General features: G+C 39.6%; 1 protein-coding gene across 3 annotated transcripts in view; it reads right to left on the bottom strand.

Annotated features, from left to right (window-relative positions):
• Naa25 (N-alpha-acetyltransferase 25, NatB auxiliary subunit) overlaps positions 1-13,354 on the bottom strand; it is a 76,090-nt gene extending 62,736 nt beyond the window's left edge. For 2 of the 3 annotated variants that reach the window (XM_071616924.1, XM_027949109.3), the window contains exons 1-3: positions 13,296-13,354; positions 2,339-2,424; positions 1,009-1,147 (exon numbers count right to left, since the gene is read on the bottom strand). In XM_071616924.1, coding sequence (XP_071473025.1) covers positions 1,009-1,147; positions 2,339-2,424; positions 13,296-13,353 — 283 coding nt within the window. In that variant the 5' untranslated portion in view covers position 13,354. Of the gene's footprint in view, positions 1-1,008; positions 1,148-2,338; positions 2,425-12,333; positions 12,368-13,295 lie in introns of those variants that run through there. The other variant, XM_071616921.1, reaches the window with a different exon arrangement.
• Positions 13,355-16,421: the final 3,067 nt, after the last annotated feature.

The raw sequence follows: 16,421 nt of genomic DNA on the forward strand, positions 1-16,421 counted from the left end.
AGATTATGCTAAGTGAAGCTAGCCAATCCCTAAAAAACAAATGCCAAATGTCTTCTTTGATATAAGGAGAGTAACTAAGAACAGAGTAGGGACGAAGAGCATGAGAAGAAGATTAACATTAAACAGGGATGAGAGGTGGGAGGGAAAGGGAGAGAGAAGGGAAATTGCATGGAAATGGAAGGAGACCCTCAGGGTTATACAAAATTACATACAAGAGGAAGTGGGGGGAAAGGGAAAAAAAATACAAGGGAGAGAAATGAATTACAGTAGAGCAGGTAGAGAGAGAAGAGGGGAGGGGAGGGGAGGGGGGATAGTAGAGGATAGGAAAGGCAGCAGAATACAACAGACACTAGTATGGCAATATGTAAATCAATGGATGTGTAACTGATGTGATTCTGCAATCTGTATACGGGGTAAAAGTGGGAGTTCATAACCCACTTGAATCAAAGTGTGAAATATGATATATCAAGAACTATGTAATGTTTTGAACAACCAACAATAAAAATTTAAAAAAAAAAAAAAGACAGTAGAATGAATTGGACACAACTTTCCTATGTTCTTTTTTTAAAATGTTTATTTTAGCTATAGATGAATACCTTTATTTATTTATTCATTCATTAATTCATTCATTTATTCGTTCATTCATTCATTCATTCATTCTCCTTTTGGTACACTGGGAATTGAACTCAGGAGCATTCTACCTCTGTGCCTCTGAACTACATCCACAGCCCTTTTTTTATTGTGGCGCTGATAATCAAAGCCTCACATGTGCTAGGCAAGCGCTCTACCACTGAGCCACAACCCCAGACCCTTTCTTATGTTCTTATATGAATACATGACCAAAGTAACTCCACATCATGTACAACCACAAAAATAGGAAGTTATGCTCCATGTATGTATGATATGTCAAAATATTTTCTACCATGTATAACTAAAAAAACCAAATAAATAATTAAACAAAAAAAAACCTGTAAATTCAGGTTTAAAAAGCAATGAAAAGAAACTCACGTCGATGCATCTCTCGGTAAAGAATAGTCAGTGCCTGTAGTGAGTTGTCATCTGTGGGTTCAAGGGCTGCCACCTCCTGTGCCAAGGTGAAGGCTTCCTCTTGCTTCCCAGTTCTCTGTAAACCAATTGCTTTTAAAACCTGTCAGGAAGGAGAAAAAAATCAGTTTTTAAAAGTACAGAGCTGGGCACTGTGGCACACACCTATAATCCCAGTCACTCAGGAAGCTGAGACAGGAGGATCATGAGTTCAAAGCCAGCCTCAGCAACAGCGAAGCACTAAATAACTCAGTGAGACCCTGTCTCTAAATACACACACACACAAAAAAATAGGGCTCAGTGGTTGAGTGACCTTGAGTTCAATCCCTCATACCCAAAATAAATAAATAAAAGTGCAGAAAAGGAGCTGGGCATGGTGGCACACGCCTGTGATCCTAGTGACACAGTAGGCTGAGGTAGGAGGATTGCAAGTTCAAGGCCAACCTCAATAACTTACCAAGACCGAAGCCATTTATTGAGACCCTGTCTCAAATTTAAAAAAGAGACTGGGGATGTGGCCCCTAAATTCAATCCCGGGTACCAAAAAAAAATACAGAAAAGGAAATGTATAAAGAACCAAAGAGGGGGCTGGGGTTGTGGCTCCGAGGTACAGCGCTTGCCTAGCACATGCGAGTCCCTGGTTTGAGCCTCAGTGCCACATAAAAATAAAGGTATTGTATCCAACTACAACATATATATAAATAAATAAATACCAAAGGGACTGGGGATACATCTCAGTTGGTAGAGTGCTTACCTTGCATACACAAGGCCCTGAGTTCAATCCCCAGCAACACATACACACACACACACACACACACAGAAATACCAAAGAAGGCAAATTTAAAAGCAGAAATTGTAAGGTATCCCTTGGATGCTGCTCAATTAAACCTGTCTTTACTAAAAGTATAAGCAAATCAAGATTCCTTCCTATTTCAGTCATACTAAGAATAAATGATATTGTTTAGAAGAACAATGAAAACGAAAGTATTTGAATTAGATAAGTAATATCACAAATATAAACTAATTTTCAATTAAGTACTATTAATGGCATGTGAAGTGATCAGAAAAGTACTATTAAATACTCTGAAAAAATCCAAACAGTCACTAAAAAAATCAAATGTCTTTGGGCTAGGAACTTAGCTCAATGGTAGAGTACCTGACTAGTACGAACAAGGCCCTGGGTTCAATCCCTGGTACCACAAAAACAAAAACAAAAAAGTTGAAATATCCTTTCCATTTAAAGAATTATAACCCTAATCCACAAATTAAATAACTTAAGGGCAAAGGGACTTACCTTAGCGCAATGAAGATCTTTATGCTTCTTCAACAGTTTATCTGCTTGCTGAATTGCCATTTTGTTATTACCATTATCAAGATAATCTGTGAAAAAAAAAAAGAAATTATATATTGTTATATTTCTTCAACAACAAATATGAAAATGCATAGGCTGCTTTCATTTGTTTCAGAAAGTATCTTAATTTGTCATTAAAACCATCATGGTGGGTGTTGGGATACAGCTCAGTAGGGATGGAGCTTGCACTTGTCTAGCATGCACAAACCTAAAAGAAAATTTAAAAGATTCATGGAGGGACCAAGGGTGTCATTCCATCATGTAAAGTCTATTTAGTATGTATAAGGCCCTGCACCAAAAACAAAAGAAAAAAAAAAGATGGTTTTAATTCTAAATGGCTAGGATGGCCCAGAAAATGACTTTACATTTCTATATACAACTCTATATTCCAAAAGCAATATAAGCAGGCTATATTAATCCTTAGTGAAGATTCAAGACTACATGGATGGGCTGTAACCTTCCCTCTCACATGTGAGGCACTGGGTTCCATCCTTAACACCATATAAAAGTAGATAAAATAAAGGTATTGTGTCTAACTACAACTAAAACAAAATTAAATATGTATATTTATTAAGTATTTACTTTGTTACATAGCTAATTACTCAGTGAAAAAGAAAATTAAAGGTTTTCTCCATAAGCCTAGAATATAGGGAACAAAGCAGGACAGGATGTAGGGAAAAATGACACTTTCAAAACTGATTAAAACAGAAGCTAGCACTTACTTTGAAGAACAATTTACTTCTAGGTTTCCCAAAGCTACATATGTACCTATACCTATTCAAAAACAATTTTTTATTAAATGTATTTGAGGTATACATGATATACACATATATGACATACAAATATGGACAATACATAGTAAAATGCTTACTATAATTAAGCAAATTAATATAACCGTCACCTCATATTGTTACTATTTTTGTGGGTGGTTAGAGCAACCTAACATTTGCTCAGCTAATTCTCATTGTATAGTACAATATTATTAACTACAATCCTCATGCTGTTTGTTAGAGCTCCAGAGTTATTCATAATAGTAACTACAAGTTTGTCCCCTTTGACCTACATCTCCCCTGTTCCTCCCCCTCTTTACTACTGGATGCAGGCGCTTGCACGTGCGCGCTCTCTCTCTCTCTCTCTCTCTCTATATATATACACACACACACACACACTTCTACATATAACTGTTAAACTCTACTTTCTGCTCATTTTCTATAACCTAAAACTGCTCTAAAAATAAAGTCTATAATTAAAAAAGAAAGTCTAAGCTCAGATTCATTTATGGAGAAGAAAAACGAGAAGTGTGGTAAATGGGAGGCAGTGCAATGTCGGTCAGTCCAATTCAGGTTCCTCTCTGCTCATTAACAGGTTCCAGGTTAGCACAGGCCTGGACGACTCAAAATATATGGTCCTGGTGGTGCAAAGTTTCAAATAACAGAAACAGACTATCATTTTGTTTATTTAGTTTAGTTTTTTTTTTTTAATGTGGTGCTGGGGATGGAACCCAGTGCCTCACGCATGCTAGGCAAGTGCTCTACCACTGAGCCACAACCCAGCCCCTCATTTTATTATATGGTTTAGATTTTCCTCCAATAAACTCTCAGTAAATCTTTCAACAGACCCCAACTGAATACATGAAATTCATCTCTAATCTTTCTTGAGTGAAGTTAATGTTGATAAGCACCAATAAAGCAAGGTAAAAAGATGAGAAACCTTACTCTGTAGGGAATTCAATCTAGAGAGGAGGATCAAAGAACTAACATTTGGCCGGGGTGCGGTGGCACAAACCTGTAATCCCAATGGTTTGGGAGGCTGAGACAGGAGACTCAAGAGTTCAAAGCCAGCCTCAGCAACTGCGAGGCACTAAGCAACTGAGTGAGACCCTATCTCTAAATAAAATATAAAACAGGGCTGAGATTGTGGCTCAGTGGTAGAGCGCTTGCCTAGCATATGTAAGGCACTGGGTTCGATTCTTAGCACCACATACAAATAAAGAATAAAATAAAAAATTTCATCAACAACTAATAAAAATATTTTTTAAAAATACAAAATAGGGCTGGGGATATGGCTCAGTGGTCGAGTATACCTGAGTTCAATCCCCAGTACCAAAAATAAATAAATAAATAAAAAGATCTAACATTTAGATAGAGGGATTAATGAATCACAGAAATTGATTGAAAAGCATACAATTTTGACCTGAATACTGAAATAACTAAAGCCAATTTTCTTAAATCCTTAGCTCAGCTGACAGGCCTTTATTTATCCTTATAGAATAGAGGACAGATAAACCAACCCAATAAATGAAAACTTCTCTTCCTAGTCAATTGATGCTGATTTATTCTGAGTCAGTTCTAAGTTACTTCTGACTCAGTCCTGCAAAATTCAGGTTCACAGAATATATCTTGAGTAGACATCTTAAACCAGGCCTGGTGGTGCATGCCTGTAATCCCATTGGCTCAGGAGGCTGAGGCAGAAGGATTGAGAGTTCAAAGCCAGTCTCAGCAAAAGCCAGGCACTAAGAAAGTCAGTGAGACCCTGTCTCTATATAAAATACAAAATAAACCTGGGGATGTGGCTCAGTGATCAGGGCCCCTGAGTTTAATCCTTGGTACCAAAAAAGAAAAAAAAGAAGATAGACATCTTAGACAGGCACAGTGGTGCATGCCTATAATCTGAGCAATTCAGGAAGCTGAGGCAAGAGGATCACAAATTCAAGGCCAACCTTGGGCTGGGGATGTGGCTCAAGTGGTATCGCGCTCGCCTGGCATGCGCGGGGCACTGGGTTCGATCCACAGCACCATATAAAAATAAAATAAAGATATTGTGCCCAACAAAAACTGAAAAATAAATATTAAAAAAAAAAAAAAGGCTAGCCTCAACAACTTAGTGAGACCCTAAGCAATGTAGTGAGACCGTGTCTCAAAATAAAAACTTTTAAAAGGGCTAGGGGTGTAGTTCAGCAGTAAAGCACCCCTGAGTTAAATCCCCAGTACGAAAACAACCCCCCCCCCAAAAAAAAACTAACTAGACATCTCAAAGTGTAGACATATTTGATAAAACCCAACTCTGAGAGCTTACCCATAAATGAATCAGTCCAGAAGTCAGGACTTTAAGGACATTTTCCTATTCCCTCTGTAGTTGACAAGGTTCTGACATACAGTACCAATGTGCCTAGCCCTATTTTCTGAGAGTGGTTTCCATTGTCCTTGTTAATAGGGTACAACTAGATGACCATGTTTAGACCATATAACTGGATGAACTTTTGGCCCAGGCTAGGTCAGATTTCTTCCTCATAATTTTTAACTGTAATGAGGAAAGCTTAGTCTAAGAATACTAGTGGCAGCTCCAGAATTTCTGTTTTGAAGAAGCTTTAGAGGACACAAATTAGTTTATGGGGAACAAACGAAAGTGCTACCTCTTGACTTTTTGTTCACAGAGCATTTATACAGGAATAAAAAACATCAATTATCTTTATCAAAACTCTGAGAGACCAGGCAATGCCTGTAATCCCAGTGGCTCAGGAGGCCGAGGCAGGAGGAACTAGAGTTCAAAGCCAGGATCAGCAAGAGCTAGGTGCTAGCCCACTCAGTGAGCCCTGTCTCTAATAAATAAAGAATAAATAAAAAAACTCTGGAGGGAAGGGCAGTCCTGAAGAAGCTTGTTGGGGGATGATAATGAATGAACATTTCCTCCTCTGGCCAAAGCTTGGTATGGCCACAAAGCCAACAGAGTAATGTCCCAAGTGAGCAGTAAAACCAGTCTGAAGAACAAAGCCTAGAAAAATAGAGATGAGCAACTGAGAAATAAGCTTTAGATCATGGCAGCTTTCTAGTTTCCATCAAGAAAGACAAGGGGCACACTTCCTCCCTGCTCTTGATTCCCTCAAGTTTTTAGGAACTACCCTAACTTGAGCTGGTTATCAGTCAGTTTTGTTCCTTGCACCCAAAAGAATTTTAATAAGAAACTTCACTGCATTCAGTCTGATGTCAAACTCTCCTTTCCTCAATGGCTAAGTGACTGATTATTAATGGTTGCTAACCCTCTTTTTATTTTTTTTAATTTTTTATTTTTTAGTTGTAGTTGGACACATTCCTTTCATTTATTGTTATATGGTGCTGAGGATCGAACCCAGGGCCTCGCATGTGCTACGCGAGCACTCTACTGCTGAGCTACAACCCCAGCCCCAAATTTCTTTTTTTAGGAGGAGAAGGGGAAAAAAAAAAAAAAATATATATAATTATTATGTTTTAGTTGTTAATGGACCTTTATTTTATTCATTTATTTATATGGGGTGCTGAGAATCGAACCCAGTGCCACACATGTGAGGCAAGCTCTCCATCACTGAGCTACAACCCAGCCCTAATTGGTTGCTAACTTTATTGTGGAAAGTTTATTTTCAATTTACATTACTGACTCTCTAACACAAATTACATAGCCCTTAGTGAGGAACTTTGGATTGGACAAAGTGGGTGAGCAAGGGGTATAAGGATAGGAAAGATGGTGGAATGGGATGGTGATCATGACCCTAGGTACATGTATGTTGAGTACAACCAAAGAAGTGAAAAATTCTGCTCCATTTGTGTACGATGAATCAAAGAGCTTTCTGCTGTCGTGTATAACTGATTAGAATGAATGAATAAATAAATAAATGCCAAAAAGAAAGAGTTGAATTTAAAAAAGAAAAAAGAATACCTCTTTAGAGGTCAGCAAAGGCATTCAAATGGTGGGATAAATATTAATTATTTTTAGATCCAGGAAATATCAAGTTACAAGGAATCATGTATTAAATATAAGGTCTATTCCTTTAACTTTAGATGCTAAAAATCTTGTTAATATGTCCTTTTGTTACATTGAGTTAAGTGTTACATTGAGTCAACACATATTAAGTGTTCAAAGTTTTTTGTTTGTTTGTTTGTTTTAAGAACACCTGAGAACCATTTTTTTCATAGTACCCAGAATTTTAGGTGGAGATGAAGATAACATGTTTTGTAGTTAAAAAATAAAAATACCAATATGCCTGTTTAAAATTTCCTTATATTAAATAAAATTTTGAGCTTTTCCTTCAGTTTTTCTTAAAAACCAAAGCAACTTAAAAATAAATATTAATTCAGTAAAAAAAAAAAAAAGAAAAAGAAAAAATTATACAGCCATTGGAGAAAATAAGCCAATAAAAATGACATCCTAAGTAGCTGGGCATGTTGGCGCACATCTGGGAGACTGAGACAAGAGAATTATGAGTTCAAAGTCAGCTTCAGCAAAAGCGAGGCGCTAAGAAACTCAATGAGACCCTGTCTCTAAATAAAATACAAAATAGGGCTGGGGATGTGGCTCAGTGGTCAAGTGCCCCTGAATTCAGTATCTAGTACCCCCTGCAAAAAATAATATATAAAAAAATAAAATGACATCCTAAGTTGTCTTTTTAGTAAATCTTTAAAAAATCTGATCAAGAATAATTGTGGTTGGGGCTATGAGGTTGCTGTTTGTTCCCTTAATACAAAGAGCCAGCCAAAATTAGCCATCTACAAATCAAGCAGAAAAAACATTAAAAGGCATTGGTTAAAGGATGTTTTGCAAAGCATGGGTAAGTATTACTCCAAAGGAAATATTTTTAGGTGGTCCTTTCTCACTCATAGCGAGAAAGTTGATCACTGTCAGAATATAGGTAAGACTTTAACAACTTTTTTTTTTTTTTTGGTACAGTGCTCTGCCACTGAGCCACAACCCCAGCCTCAATGATATATATTATTATAAACCAAACTTAAGTTTAAAAGTCAACTAGGAGAAAAATATTAATTACAGCACAAATAAATACTATAGGGGCTGGGGTTGTGGCTCAGTGGTAGAGCGCCTGCCTAGCATGTGGGAGGGATTGGGTTTGATCCTCAGCACCATATTAAAAAATAAATAAATAAATAAAGGTATTGTGTATTGTGTCCACCTACAACTAAAACAACATTTAAAAAATAATAATATATAAGGGACTGGGATTGTGGCTCAATGGTAGAACACTTGCCTAGCATGTGTAAAGCACTGGGTTCGAACCTCAGTACATTTAAAAAAAATAATAAGTAAAATAAAGTATTGTGTCCATTTACAACTAGAAAAAAAATACTTTAAAAATAATACTATAATATAGCTAAAATCTTCATAATGAGGGCTGGGGTTATAGCACAGTGGTAGAATGCTTGCCTAGCATCTGTGAGGCACTGGGTTCAATTCTTAGCACCACATATAAATAAATACAATAAAGGTCCATTGACAACTAAGAAAAAAAAATTTTCTTTAAATCTTCATATTGAGCTAAAGGAATGATAGAAATTTGGGAAACTTCAAATTAAATCATTGGCAACAGATTATCAGAGTTTGCTGAATGATTTTACAATCTGCACTCATGGGGTAACGTTTCCTAACAGAAGCTCCTCTGAAGCATGCAGGCCTACTTGCCCTACAGGAGAAGCCCTGGGTTTATTTCTCTAAACACTTATAGATATTAAGAATAGGAAAGGTATTAATTGTCTTGCAAATTAAAAAGGAAAGTCCCAACCCCATCCCAGAACTGAGCTACATCTTCAGTCCTCTTTATTTTGGCAGAATCTTGATAAATTGCCCAGGTTGGTCTCAAACTTTGGAATCCTCCTGCCTCCGTCTCCAGAGTAGCTGGATTACAGCCATGCACCACTATGCACAGCTGGAAAGGTTTTAAATTGCATGTTCAGGTGGCTGCCATGAACCATAGCACCTGAAATAATCTACATTATTCTGGCATCCTACAAAAGCTACAGAGACTACTAAGGCAAATGCATCAACTTAGCAAAACATAAATACAAGATAGCTCCATCTTTAAATTACAACATCTTTTACTTAAAAATCCTAAATGTTGGGCTGGGATGTGAATTGGTAGAGTGCTTGCCTGGCATGCATGAGGTCCTGGGTTCAATCCTCAGCATCATGAAAATAAACAAATAATCCTAAATGTTGGAGAATAGGAGCTTTGTTTTTACCACAAACACAAATTTTACACATTTCAACATACTTAAAATGGCTTACAAAGCTGAGTTCCTGCCTACCTTTGCTGCTCTAAGTCACTTCCTCTTATACATCTCTACATTCCAATTGTACAAGCCTCTGCTTTGGTCCTCAAGTGGATCAAATTCCCTTTCTCAGGGTCTTCATCATGGCCACCCCATCCATTTCTTCTAATCCTTGATCTTTTTTCAGATCCAAAGTAAAACAAGACTTCCACAGGGACATTTTCTTCTTCTTCTTCTTTTTTTTTTGGTGGTGCTGGGGATTGAATCCAGGACCTTGTACATGCGAGGCAAGCACTCTTAACAACTGAGCCATATCCCTAGCCCCACAGGGACTTTTCCTTGACCTGCCCCCAACGGCCCAGATGCCCATGGTGTATGCTGTCATGGCAAGCTATGACAGCACAAATGTCAAAGCCTTTAGCACAAATGCAGTGGTTTTGTATACTGTCATTTAAAAAATTTTGTTGAGGCTATCCTTAAAAGCAAAAACCATTTCTGTACTAATTAGTATTCATTCCCTACATGTCTTGTGCCTAACATATACCAGGTCCCTGGTAAATATGGTGAATGAAGAAAGGAAGAAATATAAAAATGAACAAGACTATTAAAAAAAAAAAAAAAAAACCTGGGCTGGGGATGTAGCTCAAGTGGTAGCGTGCTCCCCCGGCATGTGCGGAGCCCTGGGTTCGATCCTCAGCACAAAGATGTTGTGTCCAGGGGGCTGGGGATGTGGCTCAAGCGGTAGCGCACTCGCCAGGCATGCGTGCGACCCGGGTTCGATCCTCAGCACCACATACAAACAAAGATATTGTGTCTGCTGAAAACTTAAAATAAATAAATATTAAAAAAAAAAAAAAGATGTTGTGTCCACTGAAAACTAAAAAAAAAAAATTAAATTTCTTTAAAAAAAAAAACCTACTGGGTAGTCTATCAGGATAATGAGAGATGCATACATTTATAAGATATGAATTGACAATGGTAGAACACATGCTTTGGAGACCCCGAGTTTGATCCTGTATTGAGGGGAGAGCAACAAAGATGATACAAAATAACCACAAAAGGAATTCAAAGAGCCATGACTGAAAATGACTGATGATGGCTACCAACTAGTAAGGTAGATTTTTTTTTTTTAGAAACTTTTCAATGAATTTTATAAATTACAAAAAACAAAAAAACATGTCCTGCCTGATGTGATGGGGCACACCTGCAATTCCAGCAACTCCAGAGACTGAAGAAGAAGGATATGAGTTCAAGGCTAGCCTCTACAATGTGTGAATTCAAGGATTAACAGTTGTTTAGGAGTATTAATGTACTTAATCAAAAGTCTGGAATTCAAAAGTAAAAATGTGTAGACAAGGACAGGGACTGGGGTTGTAGTGCTTGCCTAGCATGTGTGAGACTCTGGGTTTGATTTTCAGCACTGAATATAAATAAATACAATAAAGGTCTATTGACAACTAAAAATATATATTTTTAAAAAAAGATAGGCTGTACTCTCTCTTTTCCTATACCTGTCAATTTGTATCAATCACCTTAGAATTCCTAAAGAAAGTCTCTTCTAGTCCTCTTTCCATTCAGCTATAACAAAGCTATATAATTCTGACTTCAGTTTTGAGAATATGGATGTCACTTCTGGTTAGCATATCCTGGTGTTTAACAACATGAACTGGTGGGTTGTTGGTTTTTTTTGTCTGTTTGTTTTGTTTTATGGGACAGTTCAAAAACGCTATTAATTCCAAATAAATAAGGGATCAAAGTCCTTCTCTTTGTCCTCAAGAACAATTTTAAAAATCCAATTATTGTGAAAAGTATTGTTTGGTTTTTTTTTTAGTTGTAGATGGACACAAACTTTGGAATCCTCCTGCCTCAGTCTCTTCTATGTGGTGCTGAGGATTGAATCCAGTACCTCACATGTGCTAGACAAGAGCTCTACCACTGAGCTATAGCCCCAGACCAAGTATTAGGTTTTTATAGTTAAAAAAAAAAAAAAAAGGGTTATAGTTATAGTTAAAAAAAAAAAAAAAGGGTCAGGTGTAGTGGCACATGCCTGTATTCCCAGCAGCTGAGGAGGCTGAAGCAAGAGGATCACAACTTCAAAGCCAGCCTCTGCAACTAAGCAAGGCCCTAAGCAACTTAGCAAGACCCTGTCTCAAAATTAAAAACAAAAGGGCTGCAGATGTGGCTCAATAGCAAAGGTCCCATGGGTTCAATCCATGGCGGGCGCGCGCACGCGCACACACACACACACACACACACACACACACAGTGGCAGGCAGCTGTTTCACAAAGATGTAATGAGTCAAATCATGACCCCACCCTGTATGTATCAGCTCTGCCCTCTAAAATATATTCTACAAGAGTAAGAGCATGTGTGAATACGCTGTAATGGGGAAATGTAAATCAGAGACGCATCCCAGCCTTTCCCCACCTGTGTGACCTTAGGCAAATCTGTCTTCAATTCAGAATGAGGGAATTTCTGGCGTTCAAATCCTAGCTCCAAGAAATACTAGCTGAGTGACTATATCAAATTACACAACATCAAGAAAGCTTCAGTTTTCTCATCTGTTTTTTTAAAAAACAATTTTTTTAAAGAGAATGTGTTAAGATTAAATGAGATATACCACATAAAAGACCAAGGACAATGACCGATATTATTAGTGGTGTATACACTTTAGCTATAATAATTACCCATCTCACAGCGTAGTTGTTGATAGAATCAGATGAGTTGTGAGAGTAAAGCATTTTACAAATTATGCAATAAAAGCAGAACCAATTGTGCCAGAAACATAGTTAACTGCCCCCCCCAAAACAAAACAAAAACCTAAATGGACCTAAGTCATGCAGAGAAGCCTCTATTTGATAAAAAATCCCACTATAACCAGGAAGACTACTTTCGCAAAAACCACTGACCTTGAAGCTTCCTCACCATTAACTGAGATAGACCAGGACCATACAACATCTAAGAGGAAAAGAAATGCAAAAGGAACAACTGTCCAATGAGAGAACATCTCAGATACTGTTTCTCAATTCTTTGATTTTCCAATATCAGGGTAGTAAGAGGACATCGACGTCTACCTTAGAGCCTGCGTGTTGAGGTAAGCGTTGTGAAGTCAGAATCACATAAAACGCGGAAGGCAAGATACAGAGAAAACCACAGGCAGATACTGAAAGGAAAAGCACGCCAGCAGCCCGGCGGGCCCCTCTGACACGAACCATTGCTGTCTCTTCGCTGCTATTTTAGGCCCCAAGACCCCCTTCCCCCGCCTCCCACGTGTGCCCAGAGCAGCTGTTTCTCTACCAAACAGCTCTGGACTGGGAGTCTGGGATATTGGGCCTGGGCCTGCATCTGGGTGACCTTGTCTCAGTCCCTGCCCTTCTCTGGCCCTCAGTTTTTGTCCACGTGCACTGAAACCCACTTAGTCCAACAAACCCGTAGGTCCAATTCCCTTAAATTAAATAAACAAACAAACTGGAGGGGTATTATCCCCAGGGGTGGGGGGGAGCTCTACCACCCTCATGCTGGAGCCGGTTTCCACTTGCAAGGAGACTTTCGGGTCTCTCTCCGAGAGACCGTAATAACGCAGCCAGAGAGCAACTCTGTTCTCTACGCAGGATTCTTCCTACCGGGCCTGCCTGTCAGACCGGCTCTGCTGACCAGCCGCTACCCGGAGCACGCCGCTTCCATCGTAGGGCTCAGGAAGGCTGGGCCGGCGACTACGCGAGGCCGGCGGCTGCGGCCTAGTGGCCCGCGCGGCCGCCCCCCGCGCCCGTCCGCCCCGCGCGGTCCCTCCGCGCCCCTCCTGAGTCTTCCCCCCACCCTCGGGCGCCCTCGGCTTGCTGGGTTGGCGCCCAGGCTGGCCCCAGACACTCACCGTAAATGGGCCGGAGGCGCCTGTCGTTAGGGTCCTGCACATGGCCCCGCGTCGCCATGATGACAAGCGCAGAACCGCAGGGCGCACGCGCGGGGCAGGCCGCCGGGAAGGGGCTGTTAAAGGGCCCGCGTCGATCTCGCTCCTCTATCGCGATAGTCGAGGTCCTGCGACGGAACGCGCCTGCGCGGAGAAAGAAGGGTCTACACACCCGCTTCTTTCCTAGGCGCTGTCCTCCCTGTTTTGTTTCGTTGGTAGAATAATGTGGCGAGAAGAGCTGGCTTTGGGGAGTGAAGAGAGGAAGGGAAGAAAGCTCCCAAAGTTAGGGCTAGTCTGCTCCTGTTTGTCCTGTTAAACCTCTGAAGAATCAGACTTGGTTTTGATTGTTGAGGAGCCGCGAATTCCTCGAGAAGAGCGACCCTCGAGGAGAGGAGAAAAGTGCGGGAAAGACGACTGATCAACAGTAAAAATCTACCAAAAATTCTTCAAGAACCCTCTAACTCTCTCCCCGGAAGGATCCTAGATGAATAGTAATCAGCATTTGCCTAGACACAGTTGCAAGCTCTTTAAATTCATTTAATATTCATAAAGGTAGAATTATTTTTATACAATTTATAGATTATTGAGTATCTTTTGACATGGTCTTTCAGTGTTCATGGAACTGTATTTGTAGTGGGAAGACAATAAGTAAAATGCTCTATTAGAGGATGATAAGGTGCTGCTGTGAAAAAAAATGAAGCAAGGGTTGTTGGTGGGTGGACAGGGAAAGCCCAGCTGGGAAAATGGTAGCCAACAAAGAGTTAACCGGAAGTGGAAGAGGGAGCCTGGTTAGTGTGCAAAGCTCAATGAGGTCGTGAGCTAAGACCACGTCAGTCCTCTTCACTGTGAATCAAACCTACACTGTGAATCAAACCTACGTCTTTCTGCGACAGTCCACCCCCTCACTGCCTTATCATAGACCCAGCACAGTTATCAGGCTTAATGAGCCAGGATCAATTCGTTCTACTGATGTTATGTCTTCTCTTTTCTGGCCCTTTAACTGCCCCCCAAAAATGATATTCCAGCTTTAGGTGACATCAGAAACATGAGTTTCCTAGAGTTTTATCCCCAGAGATTCTAATTCAATTACTCCAGAGATCATTTTTTTGAGAAATACTAATTAAGTGATCTAATTCAAAAGTCTTCAGAATCCAACAGAAAAGCTAGCTTTCAATTGCAATTAAAATTTTAGGGCTGGTCCGGCACAGTGGTGCACACCTGTAATCCCAGCAACTTGGTAGGCTGAGGCAGGAGGATCACAAATTTGAGGCCAGCCTCAACAATTTAGCAATTTATTGAGACCCTGTCTCAAAAATTAAAAATGACTAGGAATGTAGCTCAGTGCCCCTAGATTCAATCCCCAATATAAATAAATACATAATTGGGGCTGAGGTTGGAGCTCAGTGATAGAGCTCTTGCTTAGCAATCATGAGACCCTGGATTCTATCCCAGAACAACACCAACCAAAAACAAACAGACAAAACCTTAAATGCACATATACTGAGGGGCAATAAAATATAGATCAATGGAATCAACAGATATTGAGTTACTTAAGCATGCTGGTGTGCAATTGTAATCAAAGAAAAAACCTAAAAAACCCTGTAGCTTTATTTTTTTCCCCAAGTATTTTATTTATTCTTTTTAGTTATACATGACAGTAGACTGTATTTTGACATATCACACATACATGGAGTATAGCTTCCTTTTCTTGTGGTTGTACATGATATGGAGTTACACTATTGTGTATTCATATATGAACATAGGAAAGTTTTGACCAATTCATTCTACTGTCTTTTCCTTTCCCACCCTCCCTCCCTTCCCCATTCCCCCTCTGTCCAATCTGGTGAACTTCCCCTCCCCACCATTGTGAGTTAGCATTTGCATATCAGAGAGAATATTTGACCTTTGGTTTTTTGGGATTGGCTTATTTCACTTAGCATGATAGCCTCCAGTTTCATCTATTTACTGGCAAATGCCATAATTTCATTCTTCTTTATGGCTGAGTAATATTCCATTGTGTATATATAACCACATTTTCTTTATTCATTCATCTATTGAAGGGCACCTAGGTTGGCTCCATAGCTTAGCTATTGTGAATTGAGCTATTATGAACATTGATTTGGCTGTGTCACTGTAGTATACTGATTTCAAGTCCTTTGGGTATATGTGGAGGAGTGGGATAACTGGGTCAAATGGTGCTTCCATTCAAAGTTTTCTGAGGAATCTCCATACTGCTTTCTAGAGTGGTGCTTCATTAGCTTTTTAGTAAACTTTAAAAATCATTAATTTTAGAGGTCACACTGCTGAACAAAATATTATTAGTCTGTTGATAATCCTAATCGCTGCCTAGGAAAGCTTGCAGTGGGATAGGAAAGACTCTATTAAAAAATGTGATAATGAAGGAAATTGAGAGGGGAGTGTCCACTTTCCTTACCTCCAAACTTTAGGTGAGAATCAAAGCAGAGTGACCTTTTTTGTAAAATAAAAGTATGCACAGGGTGCTCATGCCTGTAATCCCAGCAGCTCGGGAGTCTGAGGCAGGAGGATTATGAGTTCAAAGCCAGCCTTAGCAACTTAGCGAGGCCCTAAGCAACTTAGTGAAACCCTGACTCTAAATAAAATATAAAAAGGCCTGAGATGTAGCTTAGTGGTTAAGCATCCCTGGGTTCAATCCCTGGTACCCAAAAAAATAATAATGATAAAATAAAAGCATGCACTCATAAAACAGCTGAAAAATTCACCTACACAATGCGCATGCAACATATCCTGTATATTCCCCTTCACCAGCCCTGCTCATAGGGCCTCCATTGTATCCTGGCCTGCCATCACCAAGGAGTATGTAAGTAATAAAATGTGCAAACCCTCTCTGTTGAGTCTTTCTTTGGGATCAGTAAATAGTAAGCTGGGGGATTCACTGCCTTGGGGCTAAACAGTTGGCAGAGTCCAAAAAGGGGGACATGTTGAGTTGACTCCAGAGTTAGGAAAGGACATGGGGTCTATGGGGGGAATCCTGAACTGGCCACAAGCCTTGATGTGGTTGGAAGTGGCACTGCTACTGGAGGGATGGGGACCACCACATGAGTACAGAGG

Source organism: Marmota flaviventris, chromosome 1 (assembly GCF_047511675.1).
Source record: "Marmota flaviventris isolate mMarFla1 chromosome 1, mMarFla1.hap1, whole genome shotgun sequence".
NCBI classification, from domain to species: Eukaryota; Metazoa; Chordata; class Mammalia; order Rodentia; family Sciuridae; genus Marmota; species Marmota flaviventris.